This window comes from Limanda limanda, chromosome 4, assembly GCF_963576545.1.
Source record: "Limanda limanda chromosome 4, fLimLim1.1, whole genome shotgun sequence".
NCBI lineage: Eukaryota > Metazoa > Chordata > Actinopteri > Pleuronectiformes > Pleuronectidae > Limanda > Limanda limanda.
The window spans coordinates 19,966,520-19,988,736 of record NC_083639.1 but is presented as its reverse complement, the minus strand read 5'-3'; the positions used below and the strand labels follow the sequence as shown (position 1 = coordinate 19,988,736).

The 22,217-nt window shown below is 38.9% G+C and overlaps 1 protein-coding gene across 1 annotated transcript in view; it reads right to left on the bottom strand.

The window, feature by feature from the left end:
* Positions 1-19,160, bottom strand: part of cntn4 (contactin 4) — a 146,651-nt gene extending 127,491 nt beyond the window's left edge. The window contains exon 1 of the mRNA XM_061070085.1: positions 19,106-19,160. Coding sequence (XP_060926068.1) covers positions 19,106-19,160 — 55 coding nt within the window. The remainder of the gene's footprint in view (positions 1-19,105) is intronic.
* Between the last annotated feature and the right edge of the window lie 3,057 nt (positions 19,161-22,217).

Here is a 22,217-nt window from a genome sequence, read left to right as displayed (position 1 = left end):
CAAGAAGGGATTATAATGATAGATCACTGGCTGAGGAAACGAGGCACAGTGCCACATGGCTAATTGTGAAGTGGAAATGAAGCTGATTAACTATTGGGCGACTTAAGGCACCAGCAGTCTGTGGGAATCTGTAATCTTACAAGTTTACTGTAAACTAAACTCTGCATGTAGAGGGCTCTCATTAACTTGGTGCAACATCAAGTTTGAGGTAAGTTGAGACTATGATGACAACACCTACTGAATCTAAGGCTGTGACGCAAGTCGACAAGAACTAAATATCATTGGTGGGCATCCTTCATGTGCGCCACCATAGCAATACACAATTCAGCTAAGCAAGAATTAACCTCTTTCAAGAGTGGCATCTATGTGAATGTAAAAAATCCAAAGAGGATAATGAGGAGGAGAATCTGGACTCAATCAACGCAAGAGAAAGGAGGCATGATTAATTTAGTGTGTTATTCCAGTCCACATTTTTACTGTATGTAGCAGCTGTCACATTGTAGAATAGTCATTCTAAAGTTCTGGCAATGTCCGAATTTTCTCTCAATCATTAGATCTCTCTCTCACACTGCCTATCTTTCAGGTTGGTCAACATTCGTCTGCACCTCCTAAACAGTAAAGAATGAAGATAAGCAAGAAAATTGTGCGCTTGCAATAGTTGCGTTTATGTGTAAGATTCTGAACATGGTCATGACCAGACAAAGGTGCTGTCATTTCATACTGGTACTTTGTAGAATAAGGTTTCATTGTGAGATACTCCTCCTAAATTGTAGCCAACATTTTGTCCCACACTGTCTTTCCTCGCAAAGATCACGACAATGGAAGCTCGTTGAATCTCTCTTCCACTGCTTTTCTTTAAAGGTAAGTGGAACAAACCAAAAATCACAGCGTGTATATCTGCCATTAGAGGGGCCTACAGTCAAGCCCACTCAATTCGACGTGTGTGCCTAAAAAACTTAAAGATTATTCCCAAAAATATAGAAAGTCAATTCCAAAGCATTGTATTAGGTGTTAAAAAATGATTCCCACATTAATTAATTCAATATATTTTTTGGAATGGTAATGTCTGGCTCTTGTTCCATTTCAGTGACATAGTAAATCAATGATCCAGAATGCATCACGCAGCATTTATAAATCCCACTAATATATTCAAACGCCTTTGTCTTTCTGTCCCCGAGTTCATCCAATTGACTTTAAACTTGATGATATTCTACAGAGACCTTGGGAAATGCAGTGTTTAGTGTGAAATGGTTTTGATGAATCCTGTCATTACCCCACCATGTCTGCCATGAAAAAGTCTACTCTTCTATCTCTCTTTACTTCAGTGTGAGCTTTCCATTATTTGAATTTCACTGTAAATTCAACACAAATTACATTACTCCAGAATAAAATGTTCAACGCAAACACAAATAATAACTGAGCACACTGGCAGAGGAGGGACTCTTTGATATGCTAAAGAGGACCATCTGCTGCCATCAATTACTTAATGCATTGAGTAGATCGCACTATCTGGCTTCATTACTTTCCAAGCTGGTTTAGAAGAACAGGCAATGATTCCCCTTTTGCTCATAACCCTTCCCCAACACAAACAGGAAGCGACTGCCTGTTACTGAACCTGTAATTTCACATTTTTGATATCACACGAAGATAGTTCCCATTTTTGTGGGAGCCCAGCGGAAGTGTGAATCATGGTGTTGTGCATGGATTCAACCCCTGAAGTTTTATCTTATCAAATGTGCAGCCGTTTCATAATTTGCTTTCAGGCCAAATGGAGCAGCGTTCTCATTGCACGCCTGAGCAAAAGCTGCCATAACACCTCCAAAGAGATATCTGTAATGAAATGTTGTCATTAGGCCTAGTTATCTATCCGTCTGTACCAATAACTCACTATATAAGTTCAGTCTATGAGCATACGTGTAATCATGGTCTAACGTTAAAAAAAAGCTATTACAACACAAATATTATTAAATTAATCAATTAATTTGGGTTGTTTTAGGTTTTAAGTTGACAAATGCGTGTGAAAACGGTGATTTTTTTCATCATGCAACACCAGTTTGTCCTTTGCCAGGATGCCTGCAATCTCAACACAGATCACTCCAGGCAAGGATGACGCGGGCCATGTACTTGAGGAATATGCATGCATGGATAAATGTGACCGCAGGACATGGTTGTACTCTACAGGAATGTGCATTTTTCACATTTGCACTTGTTACATAGAGCTACTGTTTGCAGAGTTGTGCTTTGTTGGACTGAGCTGTAGACATGTGCACTGCACTGCGTACTCTTCAATATCCTTGTGTAGTAAAAGTGTTTTTACAACTTGAAAAATGTATGGTGCAGTCCACAATGTAGGATTTTACTTCTGTGTTGCATCTGTATGTACAGTTGCCTTTATACAATGCAGTGTATTATCTGGATAGTTGTATTCTTTTACTGCCCTTCAGGGTAAAATACGTTGAAAAGAATTAAATGAATAAATCTAAACAGATATTTTCCTGATAACAAGGGAGCTTGGAAACTTGATCACACGACCGAGAACAAGATTCCCCGTCGTGTACGTAGCATATGAGCGATAATAAAAAACAGTTGTAACCTTGTTTTTAAATGTCAGCATTCTGCAGCCCTTTTCCACAAGTTTAGCAGTTTGTCCTATTTTTCCTATTTGCGATGGAAGTCGGCTTGCAGTGGTCAAAAGCGCACTGTGTTGTGCTCAGGGCAGGCGATGACTCACTTAGTGAATCCAGTCTTGGGGTGACACATGGCTAAATGGCAGCACAGCCCCCCCAGCTATGTGTCTGTCACTGACTAGAGCTGCTGCTAAGCTGCTCACTGAGCATTTTCAGATGAATAGTTGCATTGGTTGCACCTCTGACACAGTCGCAGGATAGTTGTGAAATGCTGAAACACGCTTTATGAACTGGGGCCACAAATAATGCGACGAATCCGACGATAACTGGCATACAATTTTGACATGTTTTTCATATTATTAATGTGGATGAATGTAAAATAAACATGATTCAGATCGGTTTCAGCTTGCACGTGTAGGCTGGGACAGACTGATTGAAAAGCCGTGCTAGTATATTTGCTAATATGAGCTCTTAGCAGATATATACATGTCATCTGATAAGTACAGTCACTACAAATTGCAGAAAGGCCAATCAAGGATTGTACTTTTCTCAATCCTGAGATATTTTGGTCACAAGAAAAAAAAGACTAAAATCTAATTGTTTTCAGAAAATTACTTTTGCTTGACATTTCATTATCAGCATCTGCCCTGATATTCCTAATGATATTAAAGGCCCCTTAAACTTAAGAGTTGAGTTTGGGATGATCAAAAGAAACTATTAACAATGACCTACTCTACCACAATAAAATGTGTACCACATCTGTATTAAACAATTGAAACCAGCTAATTGTTTGGTTGAATGGCAACTTTTCATAATCATGTTTGTGAGGTTAATAATTTTCATGTAACAAATTCTCAGTCTGATTATTTCCAAGGCAGGTTCACTGCAGTAGTGGACAGTAGTCATACTAGTTGCTCTACAAATAGTAAATTGGTCCTAATTAAGGGCTAAAATTTAGATCTGTCCACTTTGTATGTGGGAAGATGACAGTGAATCATTATGATACTGTCACTCCTTAACAAAACCTTTCCTCATTACAGTCATTTTTAATGTGCTAAAATAGAGTACAATGAGCTGCACCAGCTAACTGTAACCTGGTTACCATTTACCTACAATCGTCCAATGTTAAATCAGGTCAATCAGTTTATCTGTGTGCTACTGTGATCTATTTATTGTGTGGTCTTTGTCAGGAAATCATCTAAAAATAGCATGTGCAGTAATCCAAAATCTGCCTAAACTGACAGGCAAGGGTTACAAATAAGAGGATATCAGTTTTTTCTATTCATCTCCCTGCTCCCACTCTCCAGCTGATATTCACAGCAGAGCTGCTTTGGTCTGTCAAAGAGCACTTTTTGTGCTGACAAGTGAAATCTAAAAAAAAAAAAAACACACAAAAGAAAAACCCTGGTCCAATTTAGGTGACAGTATATGAATTCATACATCGTGGTCGGCATAAATAAGAAACATAAGTTGGCTGGAGAAGCACCTAATTGAGTCCACTTATTCATCAACACAATTTAGCTTTCACATACACAGGCTGCCTTTAAAATGAAAGCAAAGGATAGCACATCTTCTGAGCCTCTTTGTGGAATTAATTAGAGATGGTGTCCTCTGTGATACACAAGGCTCTGCTCAGCTCTGGAACAGATACAGCAGATACAAAACATGAACCTTGAAGATACTGTGTATGTGCATGTATGTGTGTGTGTGAGGAGAGGGGGAGGGAGGGGGGGAGGCTTTATCTGAACAACCTGCAAGGACGTAATGTATTCATAAATGGTTCAAGGTGACGAGAGAGGAGGATATCTGCATGGATCTCTCGTGCTTCCTCTAAACTATCAGAATAGATAGTTCTGTCACAGCACATAAGTAGTTCACTGGGCTGGAAATATTCATTTTCTATAGCCAGGACACTGATATATGGAATGTGTTTTAACAGCAACGGTCCAGTTCACACCCACTGGTCTCGTAAAAGAAGAGCGAATGAAAACCAAACCTAATAGGATAATAATGGAGTTGAAAAGAAATAAACCGCAGTTACTTTGTCATGGTCTTGGTTTAGAAAGAACATTATTTACCCTGAATTATAAAATCATTAAACTCTTATTGTTTTTCCTCTTAGATGATGGGAACTTTTAATTCAAATGAAACTACTGGGGTTTCGGATTCAGTCTCAGAACACCATGTAGTTCCACACGTCACAAACTAAATGGACCTTGTCTCCCTGCATTTTAATGAACTAGTGCATTGCCAGTTCTTAACCTGCCTGTTTGGAATGGGCTGTTTGTTCGGCCTGTGGTGAGGCTGGTTGCAGCTTTCTGTCTGCATAACCCTGAACTGGAATATATGTAATTAACGTACCCATTGTTGTGAACGTGCTGCTGTAATGATGAATAAACATAGGTGAAGCTGTTTGTCGACTTTGTACAATGCAAGCTGTGGGCTCACCTGCTGTGCACATACAAATTGTCATGACATGCAATTTGTTCAAATAACTTGATTTTCAGATCACTGTTGATGGTTCCCTACCGAGTTACAGAACACTGGTCCTCTGTTTATTCAGATGTATTAATATTGAGCATATAACTTATCCAAATTCTACAGAATTTTACATTGCACTTCCTCTGGCCCTTAAAAAGACACCCGCAACGTGTGAAGTGTCAAGTGGAATTATTCGATAGATGAGCATGTAACAGGGACAACAAGTTATTTTTCTTTCTCAAATATGCTTGAACATATTTGTGTCCTCACGTAAAAAAGTTGACTCCAGTATGCTAATAGTATGATAATAAATATGCAATATAACCAACAGAATTTTATTTTCTCTCTTTTCCATGACCTACTTTTGCTTACCATAATAATTAACTGTACAATGATTCTGATTAGTGATATTTCACTTCTTGTTTTTATTTTGACAGCCCTCTCCCCTTTTCACTTTTGATCAGACTCAATAATCAGCAGCAATATTCAAATCCTCATGTATGCTTTATTTATTCAAGAACTTAGCTATTAATGTTTTTCTGTTATCTATAAGAGGGAGAGTGTTGTTCGGCACACTCAGCCTGTGATATACATATTGCAGGTAACCAAGATGCACAGCATATAATAAATTCCCGTGGTTGGAGTCATTAAGTGTTCCATCTACTGACACAGATGGAACATGTGGAGCTCTGTCCAACTGCAAGGAAGACTCTCATGTGACGGAACAATACAATGAGTGGGACATCAATGTGTGGGCTGTCTGAAGGTCTTCGTAGAGAACAGATAATGTAGTGGCCCTCAGATGAATATAATCAATCTGTGGCTCTCGATCGGAGACAATAAGGGATAGGACACAACTTCGGGCAGCGTTTGGCTGCTCACTCGGACTGCAGAGGTTTTGCAATACCCATCAATAAGATTCCTTCCAGCCCAATTTTTCTTCCAGTTCTCCACAAATTGAAAAATGACACTTAAAAAGACGTCAACATTGTCTTTACAGACACAATGTCCTGTTTACTTGGAATAATCCTCAGACCTCTCCGTCAATTGCTTTAATTGGCACAGCTTTGTACGTCTGAAACAGTACAAATAGGACTCCACAGTGAGGTCTGTGGATTAAACTCAGAAACCGGGACACTGTTCGGGAAAAGACTGTTGCTGTAGAGCTTTCCAAATGTTGTTTATTTCAAATGTAATTTTGCAGTGTTTGGAGCATCACAAATGAATTCCCTTCAGCTTCATTGTGTTGAGGAGGGCGACTGAAAACAGGTTTGAGAACGCTCAGTTTTTCTATGCAAATTACTTTCTAAAGCATTATCATAATGTTTTTGTCAGGTAGAAAATAAACTTAACTCTTATTGTGTTAGCTGTGGAAGATGTACTATACCAGATTTAACAAAATACATAAAATACAAATATATAAAGTGAAGTTAATATTCTCCTGCTGGAGAAGCTTAACTTTATGTTAAACTATGTAATATATTGTATCCTTTGGATTAAGACCGAAGACATAAACCTCATATGCGTTGTGGGTGACTATGTTTAATCTTATACTGACTTTTAAACCTATTCATAGAATAGCCTACAATAAGAACGATAGTTAACGTTAATAAAATTCACCATAAACGCTAGAACATCAGCTTCCAAAATGCTAAGTATCAAGTTGGATACTAATTAATTTTCTTCCACATCTCGCTCACCATAAAATGCTGATAATAGCTGCAAACTGCTTTATAACAGACAAAAGACCAATCTGCTCAGTAATACCAGAACATTTTACTTTTCAGCTCCTTGGCTTTCTGGGGTAAATCGGTTAAATTTTATTTGTAGCATACTTCTATCCATACATAAACAACACTATGTGTCGTTACTCTCTTATTTTGAAAAGTAGTTAAATCAACATCAAAAAACAGAGCCTATTTGGTCTTTCTACCTTTCGTGCAGAATAAGAAATGATGAACTCTACACTTGCTTCTTATAGGCTCACAGATCTGGGGTCTATATAAATGAGATTTGCTGGTGGACCCTCTTTACAGGTGGATATCTCACTATCTGCATGAATAACAGTGTTTGTATGTAGTGTGCACCCAATTTTTTGGGTGAGATCATCTTTTAAAACCTATGTGTGATGTTATGTATCCAATATAGCATTTTTTTTCACAAGTTTATATAAGTTTTTATTCATTTTTTATTTTTTAACCTATGTATAACAATACCTATTATCATTAACCATCATGAAGCTATCGGATTTAGGACTGTCTCTTCTATGCAAATACAATGTGGATTGTAATCTCTCTAATATCCTTAATTTTTTGTTGTATTTATTCCATTCAAGTGGTTGTTAATTTAAACTGCATTTTGTTCACTTCTGTTCAATGTAAAATCCTCACCAGGACTCTATAGTCTTATTTCTCTTATATTCTTTGTCTTTCTTCCTTCTTACTTGTGAAGTACTGCAAAGTGTTTATTTAGCTGTTACATCAGCAATAATACCTTTCCTCGGCTCCATAAAACAATGCCTGTGATCCACTGGATACCACAGATGGGAGATGTGTATCGGCGGACGCTCTTACTTCAGCGGAAGATGCTTATGAACTGATTCAATCTCCACACACACGCACGCACACACACACACACACATACTTCTCTCAGCACCTACACTCGAGCTGCTTGGTGGCTAACAGCACACGCAGATTTGATCATGCTGTGGCAATTCCCAGGAGAGATTGTGAGTATGAGCATAAATCATTGAAAAAATGCTCGGCAAACAATCCTCAGGTGAATAACGCTCGTGGAGGAAAGAAGATACATGATCCTGATATGATCTCCTTTAATGAATATTCAAACAGATAAATTAAAATTATAATGAATATTTAATAATGTATAGCAGAATGGAAGCTGTTATATTAGCATACTTATTCATACCAGCAGTGAAAATTCTGACAAGTTGTGTTTACAAAAGTAGATATGACCAGCTTAATTGGCCTATTTGTTAGTCACTAGATTAGTAACACACACATTAGGGTAAATGATGTGTTACATGATTGATTCTTTAAAATGTATAAGTCTATACATAAAACTGATGCTCCTGCTATGGCAGTGTTTTTGTCTGTGTGGAAGGTGGGCAGCTGTACTCCCTATTTTGTTATCATGTTTTAATGGATGTATTATGTTTCAGGGAAAGCGATTTAATAAGCTGTTCATGCAGTGTTCAGAAATACTGTTTACGCTGATGTTGTCCACCAGGCCAAGATAAACTAGGCTGGAATAAGCAGCTGTAATGTGTTTGCTTCCATAGAGCTACGGAGGTGGATCATGTAAATAAGAGATTTTTATGTGATTAATTTGCTTCTTATGGATCGTTATCTTGAGCTATATCTGATCTACAGACATTCTGAAAAAAATGCGAGACCGCAAATGTCTTAGAGGCTTCTCACTTTCTCTGTCCAGCCCCTAGTTAAAAATCTGGATGATGAAGAAAACAAACAGTGGAAAACAAACATCTCAGGATTGAACAGCGGTGTCATACGCACAGAAGTTGTGCGTATGACGACAAAGTTGTCAAGAGAGTCTATGTTGCAATATAAAGATTCCTAATGTATGTCTTCTATGTTGTGCAAAGCAAGGGACACAGGTTATTGCAATGGCACTAGTACTAGGAAGCTAGCATTAGATCAGATGAGCCTAGAGTCCCCGTTCACCAGACAGTTACAGAGAATAGCCAGCATCATCGCTAAAGATGACTCGCATCCTCTACACAGAGAATTTCAGCTTCTACCCTCTGGTCGAAGGCTCATTGTCCCCAAGGGTAAAACAAAACCTAGCAATAGTTTTGTTCCAGCTGGAATCTTTCATTGGAACAGGTTATAGCGATGTTTGCACATTTGGCCTTTTTCCGATTTTCTATTGATAGCAAAGCATTTTAGCACTTTTTGTGGTCTTGTCTTCTGTCTGTGTGTTATAGTTTTGAACTGTGTTTCTCTTTTTTTGCTGCAAAACAGGTCTAACTACAGGTACGAATAAAGTAGCCTAACCTATTCTACCAGCCAGAGCCTGTTTGGACGATTCCCATATTCTATACAGACAACAAATAGGGGCAGTGTCATGTTTTGACTTCATGTCACAACTCACAGCCGGCATGTTGCATATAAAACAAGGTTTCGTTTTGTGTATTCCGTGCAGATCTACATATGTTGGTCTGTGTAATATGACTGAAATCTGATATCCATATTAATCATTTCATATCCGGATAACCACACATATTGTTATTTTTCTGGAACGTGTAAACTGGGGCCATGTCTTTGCAGATGTTAAATTGCAACAGCAGCTGTTATCTTCTTCCAGCTCAGTGCTTCTTTGCCAAATGTTGTGTCACAGGCAAAAGCCTTCTGCCTCTGTGTTTCACTTTTAGCACTTGACTGTAATTTTGTGCCTCTGAGCCGTCGACTCTCTCGTTTTGACTTTTATGTGAGGGAAAGAGGATAGTGGTGAGTCCACTATGTTGGGGGGATCAGTTTGTGGAATCATTTGACCTCAACTGACTCAGGACATTGTGTCCTCTGCTCCTACCCAACAGGTTAAGAAGCCAAGGTAGATTGGCTGTTGTTTGGTTAGCTCTCCACTGTGATAACTGCGTGTGAGAAAAGGGACGCTGAGTTACTGTTGACGTTCTAAATGATATAATAATTATTTGATAATTAATACAAAATAATGAGCAGTACAAAATAAAGAGGAGCAATAATGACAGAAATGTGAGAAACAAACAAGGACAAAAAACTGTAATTCAAAGACAAGTTAAAAAAAAGGCGAGTTCAAAGCCTGATGATAAGATGATACAATCATCCACTCTCATCTCCACACAGTCTGGACACCCTGATGTCAAAAAGTGAAGTTTGCAGGGTGGGGGATGGTTAAGATCTTGTCTTTCAAGCTACTGCATTTAGCACAAACTGCAGGCATGAGAGGGATTTTTAACAGAGGCAGAGAAACAGAACGTAGCTGTAGTCTTAATGATAAGACCACGGGTGACTTCTCCTTTATTCTGTTCTTTATATATTTTCAGATCTCAAAAGGATAAAAACAGCTTAAATTTCATCAGGTTTTTTTTTTAAACACAGGAACGGGTCATGGAAAGTTGAGCGTCATATCGTTTCCACTGCATTAACAAACAGGCAGCGTGGCGGTGAATAATGAATATAGTAAACAATGCAAAACAATGTTATTTAAAGGTAGCTCATGTTGCGAAGGTGGGAAACCATGTGTTTAGGTGGAATTTATTGAGTCGCCTTTTCAGATACTTCATCAAACACTTAAGCGTTTAGACAGAAGGCAGATAAAACTGAGCTGTGTGAAAGTGCAGAAATGTTTTAAGTATAGGAGAAACTCTAGTTTCTAAAAGGGTCAATTAAAGAGCCAGGCTTCAGTAGGAAGCTGAATCAAGGCTAACACAGGAGTGCATGTATCTCAGATTGGAGATGTCATGCTGTTCGCTGAAAGGAAAGCCTTGATGGTGCATTAGTGCCCAAAACTATCCAAGAGAATTCACAACATGTCGTCCTCTAAAGACACCTCAGCAATGTTGGGTAACCCTGAACCGCTACAGCAGTGTCTCATTAGCTGCTGAGGTCATCCAGTCTGAGCCCGTGTTCAAAACCAACTCTTTTAACTGCCTTTATTGTTATTTAGGATAATCAAAACAATGTTCAAAATGCAGATTATGATTGGTGAATACAAACTGGAGGAAATCACTGAAGTAATGATCACTATAGGTTTGGACAATGTTCTACCTACAGCTGCTTTCAGACCTGCACTGAACTCCGGAAAACCTCCTGAAGTTATTTTGAGGTCATGTGAGAACAAAGCAGAAGATCCTCCGGGGGAAACAAAAACACACGATCTTGGCAGTGGATTTTTTAGGTTTCATTCTGCATCTGAATGCTGCACCACCTCTGACCTGAACGCCGGAGAAATATTTGTTTTGTTGTGAACGCGTGTCTGACAGGAAAATCTCCTGCTTTGTTTTTTATGGAAAGTGTGAAACCAATTGTCATTATCCGGAGTTGATGTCTGAATGAAGAGTTGGTGTGTGTGTGTGAATGTGTGTGAATGTGTTTGCATGTTAAGCTCAGCCTCTCACTGAACTCACCAGGAACACAGTCTTTTTCTGTTACTTTCCCCAAGTCTCCATTTTTGCTCTCGCCTCTGTAGTTTAGAAGGTAGATTCATAAAGTGCGGGACTGAGAGCCAAATTCTTCCACTTCCAATTCAACACTTTTAGTGCACTGACACGTCTTTGCTTCAATGTTCTGCAGCGCCGCAGGAACCGGGAGCTTGAGAAAACAGTGTGCCAGACTCTATCCAAAGTTTAGAAAACCTGTCAGAAAGCTCCTTTATTTGTTTTCTATTAATTAAGACATTACATTTGCATCTAGTTTAATTTGCAGAGGGACAAAAAAAATAAAATAAATATGGTTCACCTCATCAGTTAGACGTTAATTGCGAGCACAGAGAAAACGTCCATGTCAGACTCTGAGTAGCAGTCATTGGGAATTACTGCAATGAGGTGACAACAACTATAGAAATCTCCACAAAACACTGGCAAATTGGCTGCTGCCTGGAACATCTAAATAAATATCCCTTTGTGTTCCCCAAAATGTCAAACTGTTCTTTAAAAGTAAGGCTGAGGCAGTTGTTGTAAAATGGAGAAAACTTTCAGTAATATATTATAATTTTCAATTATCATCCGTGACTCTTTTTTAAATGAAGCTCAACATGATTCATACTTACTGCAGCTATTTACGTGTTAAAATGACTTCCTGTTTCCTGGTTGTGTTTCCTTGTCAGAATCCTTCTGTTGTGGGAAAAACCAATCCTCACTTTTCACGCACAGGGCACAGAGCTTATTTGCATTTTACGACACAGTGGCCATTTGAGAAAAACATTGTGGAAGCCAGGGTCTTTCGCTAACCAAGCAAAAACATGCATATGTCCAATGCGTGTGTGTGTGTGTGTATGTGTGTGTGTATGTGTGTGTGTGTGTGAATAGCCGCCCCCTTTAATCTGCTCCACAGAAACTCTCAGGGTGAAGAAATCAACCGGTTTTGAAACAGGTCCCAAAAATCAGAGCCAAAAAAATAAATAAACACAGCTCAGTGGAAAATGTGCAAGAGGGTGTGAACAGAAAGGTCGCTTGCTGCTATTATCATGGTAGAATAAGCCGGGGCAACGAGCAGGGAATTAAGATTCCCGATGCATGGGGAGTGTGGTGAGGAGAAGGGAGGAATGATTCACAGAGTACACAGAGGAAAAAAAAAATAAGAAAAATAACCTTAGACATGTACAGATACTACATCACCTCCCTATCGGCACAACCCCCCCACCCACCTAATCTACTTCTTCAGAGTTGGCTCACACACAACACATCAGCATCCTTAATGAGTAATGGTTGGGCAACAAAAGAAAGGCACGGTGCGGTCAGTCAATGATTTGTCTTTTAAAGTTTTAACAACTATACAACAAAGAGAGATAGTTTTAAAACTGCATTCAGAACATGAAGTGAAATGTTAATATTACCAAACAGTGACATGTAACCCTGATCCAGAAGTCAGACATTGAAGTTTGATGATGCATTCACACAATTTGTAGATCCTGTAACTTAAGCAATTCTCGCCACAGGATAATTTGTGTTTTAAGGATAAACACAACCCTTGGGACTTAATTTTATGTAACACTTAATGTAGCCCACCTGTTTCAAAATAAAAGCAATCCAGCATTTCTGTTGACTAAATCCATTAATTTGATTTTAAAAGGTTTCAATTGTGAAATATTTGCATGAGCTGAAGATGCACAGCTTCATAATGTATAGTACTAGTACTTAGTTATTACCTAGACCTACTTTAATACGAGTAAATACAGTAGCTCCATCAGAAACATCAAAAAAACTATAGTTAATAATAATAATAATAATAATAATAATAATAATAATAACTTTATGTACATAAGTTCACCGGCACGAGAGACAAACATTTCATCTTTGCATTTTATGTGATCTCATCAAACAAAGAATTTCCTGCAGTCATGAGACTGGTGATACTGTATATTTGTTAAATTTGTCACAAATCCAATGAAACCACATTTTTCAAAAAAATAATCTGTCTCTTGGAATCATTCCCAGTGTGAGTCAAAAGGAAGACAACAATTTATGAAAAAGTCGTGACAAGTATCATGTTTCTGTTACTGCCCAGGCAGGGAGCACACAAACATGGACACACGGGCAGGCAGGCTGAGGGCGTGCAGGCCAAGGGCTAGTCCAACTGGGAGGAAGACTGGAGGCTAGCCCACTGAGAGACTGGCTGAGAGCAGGGGGGTTAGTAAAGTCCTTAAGCCATTCAGACAATGAACTCTTAAGCCACATATTTTGAGATATTTCCTTTGGTGCCATCCTCAAAGCTGCTTCACCGCTCTTAGGCCTCTTCCTTTCACCATGAATACACACCAGTGTAACAGGATTTCAGGACCCATTTGCAGACAAACAGGAAGACAGGTCGGTGCAGTGAAGATACTTCAATAAATCAAAAAGGGTTTACAGACTGACAGGTGGGGGGGGGGGGGAATTACCATAGGAAAGCAAAGAATAAACATACTGTACATCAAGCTTTACCTACACAGGCATTATAAGTGTTATTAGGATAAAGTCATCACTTGTTTCATGGGATTTGCGAACAATGTATAAAACTATCTTCAATTACACTCCTAAATGGAACATGCGTTTTCAACATGCTTATTCTAACTGTGAAGATTGATCATGATGTTCACCATTCCTGTGGATGAAACATTCAAACCCTTTACAGCTTTCAAAGGAAAAAAGGAAAACATGACCAAAAGCAGAAAGAATCAAATCAATTTGAACAGAAATCATCTCCTACACTTGACACTGAGTCCCAGCGCAAACAAATGATTCCCTAGAAACGCCTGCAGTCACCGGGGTGAACTGCTCAGCATAGTTCCAAGAACCGATCTTCAGACGCCAGGCACATATTTCAGTCTTTTGGTGCTTTTTACTCTCTACTACCCTGGAACTCAGACCCTTTTGAAAATTCTTCTCCACATATTTTACAGAAAACTGCAGGTTGTCTTTTAGGTTTGTGTGTGTTAGCGGTTTGTGCTTCTTCATCATTCTACCACAAATCAGCTTATTCTCAAATATCTATAACAGAGGTAGTGAGCAAAGATATCATGACCAATATTAACAATGGTAAAATGTATGAATAACAACAAGATTAACAAATGCTGGGTGTCTTCCTCTAATTTCTCCAAGGTAATGTGTATGCCACGCTACAGAAATGGAGCAAAGGCCTGTCGTCCTACTGTTGCCTGTTGTTGCCGTACAGTCCGGGAGTGAACAGGCAGGTGACTAATTCAAAAATGTAATTGGATTTTTAGTTTCAACCGGCACGTGTGATATTATCGCCCTTTTTATTCATTTCGGCATGAAAAACAAATCAACTTATAACTCCCCAGGCTGAGCAGTGTAACTAAAGCTGCAATAAACATCTGTACAATTCCTTTACCCCAAGCCTACATGAGGTTCACTCCACTTGCAAATCCATTCATCCGCCCTGCAGCATAAAGCCATGCCAGACTGTGTATAGTTTTCACTAGTCACTTTTTCAGCAACCTCTCCAATCCATATCAAGGCCATACCGTCCTTTGTAAAGTGAGTTTGGGTTCAAACTGAGTAGCGGGAGGTTTACCGATACCAATGACTAGTAATAAAACTGCTTGAGCATATAATAAAGTTTCACAAATTGCGCCAAGATGTTAATTTCCAGCTCAGCTTAAATCACATAAGAACTGTATATCCTACCCAGAAAGATTGTTCATAGCAAATGTTCAATTCTGGTGAATTTCGCAAGGAGGATAAAGCAGTTTTAGTCGAAGGGCTAGCCTTTTCACAGCTGTGGTTCATGGGTGTTCTCAGCGGGATTTCCTGCACACACTGCTCTCACTCTGCACTTTAAAAATGAAGGAAGTCTGTCCTCATTAACCCTGGTTTTCCATGATGTAAATGTGCATACAGTGCTCTCCCTCTTCCATCGAGCTGTCTGAGGTTAGGAGACAAATATTCACGATCAAATCATTGTAGAGATCTGAATAAAACTTAAACGTCTCCAAATGGGTGGAGTTCTAGCTACAGAACATCTAACAGAATCCGAGGCATCACCTTGCATCAGCTGATGTTTGTGCAAATATGTAAGCTGATGTGCCAAAGAAATCCTTTTCTGAGGAGTTGGCACAGGTCAGATCAACAGTGTGTTGAGTGGTGCAGTCTATATGTCTCGGTAATGAATGTGATATTTGACAAAACAACAACAAATCAAATAGTTGTTTAGTCTATATATATTCTTTATTGGTTTTAAAGGCCTTTAATGAACAATATTTCCCACGAGCCCCGCACCAATGTGGATTAAGAAAGAGTCTAAGAGTGAGAAAAGGGCAAACAGCTGTTAAAACAGCTGTTTGCCTTTTTTTATACAGCAAAGATTACAGCTAAAAAAGTTCAAATTAATTTCAGGAACAGGGTCCACATCAAATTACATTGATGGTGGTCAATGTTCAACCTGTATTTTTAAAATTTATTTACAGAGTACTTTTTGCAAATCATAGATGTTAATTACCCAGAGTACTGTAGTGGATGCTTAGGCCTACTTTTATTTTTTAAATAAAAAATAATGAAAGAAATGCTAGGGTCTCTGCACAGAGTTAGAGAAGGCTATTGCCCGAGCACGACTTCAAAGCACAAATATTCCACTAACAATGCGACCAGCTGTTAAAAAAAGTTGAATTTATCCAGAGATTGATAATCTTCAGGTAATTTAAAAGGAAAGATACACATTTTTGTGCAATTCAATTACTTAATAACGGCATCTTCAGACACACAACATGATCAGGAACTTACAATACTGAACATTATGATGGTTTGTGTTCTCATGGTTTAAGAGGCTCGAAGACATGTCTCAGTCCGAAGGAATGGACTGGAATAGTTTGAAAGGGATGAACTGTTCGTTCTTGCTCTTAACCATATTACATCATATATAATACATCCTATATGAAAGGATTACTGAAAGGACAAAGCATTTACTGGTAATAGTCAAATGCCATCGGAACTATATACTCTCTTACTGTGAGTGTAATCCAAAAGGTTTTCTTCCATATGTTCCCCCTTAATGCTTTTCTCTATCACTGAAATGACCTCCATGATGCATTATCTCCACCAGGGCTCAGCTATACCTCATACTGTGCTGGTCAATTATCACCAGCTGTCGCCTGTGAGATCGTGATGGACCCACTTTAAGATGAGTAACCATATACACACACACACACACACACACACACACACACACACACACACACACACACACACACACACACACACACACATATATATTTTGAACTATACTACTTCAAAACAGAGAAGTTGAAAGATCACTTGAACAAATGTGATAATTTAACGTGCAGAAGAGGGCAGAGGGTTCACATCAGGCCTAATGTGCTGAGTAATGAGACGGGGGGGTCTCACCAGGACGCAGACCTCAATAAAACCCTTTCTTCATCTTGAGTCACCTAATACCTGTTGATTAAACACTCTGAGTGATGCAGCTGATGCTCTCAGGCGACCCCTCCTATTTGTAAAGGAGACAAATTAAAGTCCTCCATCAAAATGTGATCAATGCCACAGAGCCTCTGGCTGGAATGGGCACCACGGCATAATGAAGCTATAATTCAACTTTACAGCGCAGTAAATGAATGATGGACATTTGAAAGAACCCACAGAGGATTTCCTGTTTACTTGCTTCTCAGTCTGAGAATTGAACCTTACTAAACGTACTTTCCAGTATTTATTTATGTTTGATTAATTCATTTATTCGCTCACTCACTCACTCACTACCACTTTTTCATTTGAAAACACATAAACCCTGTGATGGATATGCCTGGTGTTCACACTACGATCTGCTAAAACAGAGAAGTTTAGAATCACTAGTGACACCTTAATAGTTTGAAAACTCTGGGGCTGCATTTTAGTCTGGAGGGGCTAGAACGGATATGTCTGGAACCGATGACACAGACATTTACTGACACTTGTTCATTGGGTCTTTTCAGTCACAAAGTCGCCCTCCCTGATTAGTGAGGCCAATATTAAATGACCCCCTTTCTGGATGAAAACAACCAGCATTAGCCTAAGCTACCAGTGTAGAACACAACATTGATCATCAACTATAAAAGTAGCTAAACCCTGTGGTCGTTGCTAAAAGCTGTTTCTAAATTCTGTATTTTACAATAATAAAACTGCTTACATGTGTAAGAAGTGATATATTATTAAAGCAATCTGCAAGAACTCATGGACGTGCATGCCTTTCTCATGACCAGTGTAAATCAGTGATAAGTGTTTACAAGCATGGGAGTATGCACTGTATTAAAAGTATAAAATATCCGATTGCAGAGCCAAACATTTTGTGTGAACAGAGATAATTTTAGTTTCATGTCGTGTGGATGTAGCCTCACTCGTCATTATGATTACATTCTCTATTTACTGTACCTTAAATACGCTACATGTTCTAAGAGACTTTATCAATGCAGATAACTCTGCACTGCTTGGCATGAGACACATTTGAACCAGATCATTAGGAGCCTGAAACAAATCTCTGACTGGATTCATTTTGTTGCCCATGGAATAGGAACAAATATTTTCATGTGCAGCTCTGAAAATCCAACCTCACTCTGTACAATAATTCGATTTCTCTTTTTGGCAAACAGGCCAGCATCTTCCCGAGCCAGTGAACCAAATATTTTGTTACATCTATGAGCAGCCTCCAGCAGCAGCAGCAGCAGCAGCAGCAGCAGCAGCAGCAGCAGCAGCAGCAGCAGCAGTGGATGTCTATTGCAGAGCTCACTCCTATTTACAACCAATCCCCTAACACCTGTGAGCCAAACACACTTTAACCAATCACACGACTGCTGTGTGCCGATGGTGGTGGTTGTGGTAATCAAAAGTCATTAAAACCATAAACAGCACATGAGAAGCTAAAAAACAATCTCTGCTGAATTTGTACTATTCATATACAGGAGTGATATGAAACTGAGTGATGTTCTTATTCAGAGTAGACAGTCACTCATATAAACATTGCTTCACAGCACAACTGGTGGTCAAAACTCCAAATTACAACTTTGATCAGTGGGGGATCCGTTGTTTTTTTTTCTAAATCGGGGCCATAAAGGGGCAACAGTTTACACAGAGGGGCCAATTTTATGTCCAACATCCATGCATGATTCCTAAATCAGTAAGATGCACATTTAAGTAATTCCTTGTTTATCATTTACTCCATAGCTTTGGGCAAAGCCACACATCATTGAATAAATTGTCCCTTCTTCAAGCACATTGTGTAAAATATAAATTCTTAACACATTTTTGCAGATGCAGGGAAGGGGCCATTGACACCCTGACCCCACCCCTGGATCTGCCCCTACCTTTAATGTGTGAACATTAATTTGTTTTTCATTCATATAATTATTTAAATACATTAGATTAAGGGAAGTTTTCTGATAAAATCTTATTTGTGATCAGGGTAACGAAGTGGAACTGAATATTTTCTTGACATAATGCATTCCCCTTCACAATCACATTGATATTGATAACCTTTTTTAAGAGCCAGATTCAACACTAGGGCAAAGCCGAAATGCAATATTGCCTCTGATTGAAAGTCTTTAGCAGACAATGGTTTACTTTTACAATAATTTCCTTGTTGAATGGAGTCTAGATTCTTATTATTTCATATCAATAGGAGGAAAATATGTTTTCTCATGACTAATCTTCTTGAGATTGCTCCTTTCCAAACTACGGCTTTCATTCTGTCACCTGCCCCAAATACATATGAATAAGGACTCAGACTTCACAAAGGCAGCTTTGGCATGCATCAAAAGTTCTTAATAAGATACTTTACCTGCAAGGCACCCCATAAGTGACTGCAGCACCAGCAGTTTCCATAGCAACATCATCTTCAATTTTGTTGGGTCAAAGTAGGCTCACATTCAATCATAAACGTATGGAATCCGATTTAGACCTGTCGATAGAAAGAGAAAAGAAGGTTAGATTAGTGCGATGGTAAGGTTCCAATTAGCAGCACATTTTCTCTTTTACTTGCTCAACATGCTCTCCTTACAAGGTGTGAAACAGAGAGCAGAAACGTGTAGTAATTATTAATGGTAGAAATCCTAGTAGCCGTACACTTGTTGTGTTAAGTTGTTAAGCTTGATAAGTGTGACATCGCTTGTGGCATATTATCCCTATCCGAGTCAAAATCTTTAAGGCGCAATCAAACAACAATAGCCACACCTGTGAATCTATTCACAATAACATCCATATTTATGAGACATCAATTATGGTTAGAAAGGAACTAGATTCACATAAGGTTCCAGCGTTCCCAACAAAATGAAGTCAATATATTGCTGTAATGGGGGTGCACATGCACCAAGGTCACTCTCACCTGCAATAGATTCCCAGTGACATGTATACAGACTAAGAGTGAAAGGCATTTTGCGTATGGGAGACAGAATTGCATTGCATCACACAACTGCAGCTAAGACAATGAGGTCTGACTGTCTGTGTGGACGGTAACAACATTATGGACCGCAAGTACACAGCACTTTGTGGTAGTGCGAGCGAGCATGCGGTAGATAGTGCCTCGTACAACAAGTTAGAGATCTCTTATTTTATAATGAGAGGTATAAACAAAAGTTTGGTTTCATTATGCAACTGCAACTGTAATCACAGCGAGAGACACAGCACTGCGGGACCTTGAACATAACAGAGCTTGGATCTGACAACAGTTATCACATTGACACGACTTAACAACAAATTACCATAACGTAAGGCTGTGACTTCCCCCCCAATTAGAGGGTTTTACAGAAAACCTACCATAACTTTCAAAAACCAGAAGACTTCAGTGTTTGGCACATGAACGCAAAGTATCTCATATACATTCACTTCCACATCTACAGCAGCTGCAGGGACAGTCGATATGAAAGCAAAGTCATTCCTGTCAGATCTCCTAGCATTGTTCCGACATGAAGCCTCATGGCTTTAATGCTCGTGAAAGTGCAGAGCCAAAAGATGAAAAACCCCTGTAACATCCAGAGGAGATCACAACAGTCTTGGGGCTCTTCCTCACAGGCATTATCTCCCCGCAGTGAGAATTAAAACTCCAGAGTGAGTTGAGTGTTAGGGAGGCAGGACTTCTCAGTGTCTTAAACCTCTGCGACAGGGAGGAAAGTGAAGGTATGTACGACACTGAGTAAAAGTCTGCTTTGTTTTTTGTCACAGAGGAAAAGCCAAACATTATGACATTGTTTTTGTTAGGGACACAGTATTCACTGATACATGACAGTTTTTGACACATTCATTATCTGGATTCAGTGCATGCTGTGCTGAGTACAAAAGAGGATTTACAGAGACTCATCTCCCTTGTCAGCGGCCCGCTTTAAAAACAGATTAAGTTACACAAAAACTTACAAATTGGGTTTTGCAGAGTTCTTACCACGTAACTGTTTATCATTTAAACCGTCTGCTGGTTTTGTTTACTGTTGCCTTGCCTTATTTTGGCAGTTTTGGCCATTTGACTACATATCTTGTGGGCATAGCATTTAATGTGAACATCAAGTTAGGTTTGGTATGTGAATGAATGAATGGTATTATACATGTACTTGGACACATTTTACGACAAGAAAAGTGGTTATTAAATTAAAATTGGTTTAATTAGTAAAGTAAAAAGTATTGATGGAATAATACTTTAGATTTTGTTAATTTAATAATTAATTTAAGGAATTTCCCTCTTTATCTGTGCAATAACTCACTTCTGTACTTTGTGTTGAATACACTGTAAAGTTAGCATGGAATCAGTGTGTTAAGTGGTCTACACAACTAGAACTAAATATTCTGAAACTTGTATTGTCTCTGAGTAGAGGCTTTTGATCAGAATTTATGGTTTTGCATTGCAGCAAAGATTTTGTGAACTATCCAGCGTTTAGCCAATATCGATTTGATGTTATACAAAAATATATGTTTGAGGAGAATAATTAAAGGTCTGAGTACAAGAGGAAAATATTACAAGTAGCATTGTTTACACTATGAACAAGGAAAAACTATACAATCAAGAGGTAAGCAGTAGATACTTAGTTAATGTAACAAGGGAATCTAATCAAAGATAAAATCATAATTTTGTGTTCCTGCAAAAGCTGAGATTGTTCACCTTTTTTGCTACACAGACACACAGAAAGACTGGATCCATTCAAATGAACAGGAAGTTGCTTTCTCATAGGACTTAAGTCAGCCTAAACACGACCTACGACTTTAGCAGATGTTTCCCATTGTAATGCTTATGATGTCTGCGTGGAACACAACCTTCACTGTGACCAGATTTATAGACCTTGAGCAGGTATAGTCCATAGAAGCTTGGTTTCATGCGGCTGTTTTGTTGCATATGTGAAGATGAACTCAGGGTGTGCCCCAGGATGCAATGTGCTCCAATTTGATGTTTATCACTGAATATGTGGTGACTGTGTAGTGCATAATGGCTATAATATGGCTGGCAGAAGACTCAGATTGTTGCCTGTGTTGTTGAGTTGAGGTAAATGCCTGTCCATTAATATGTTTATCCTGTCCTCTCTCAAAACAGGACAGTGACTAAATGATGTCTTTAGTGGCTGCTTTTCCAATCGATTGGAGCTCAAAAGCAAAGTCAATTCATTAATCATACTTTAAAACTAGACCAAAAGCTGTACTTGCTGTTGTGCACCCTGATCATTTAATAGCATGTCTTATCTCCACCTGTTTATTCATTAGTGAAGCTGCAAGAAGAGTCGTCCTTCATCTGACGCCATGTGACTCTTTTTCAAGTGGTTTCGGACAGCTGTTCAGGCTTTACAACTCATTGCTTATCAAAGATTGGCGGTTGCTGGACTGATGGTGGCCAGCTAGAACATTTGAACATGGTCCAACCCCACTGCCTGGTGTCATTAGTCGGGTGTATATGTCTCTATCAAGGTATTATGTCTGTC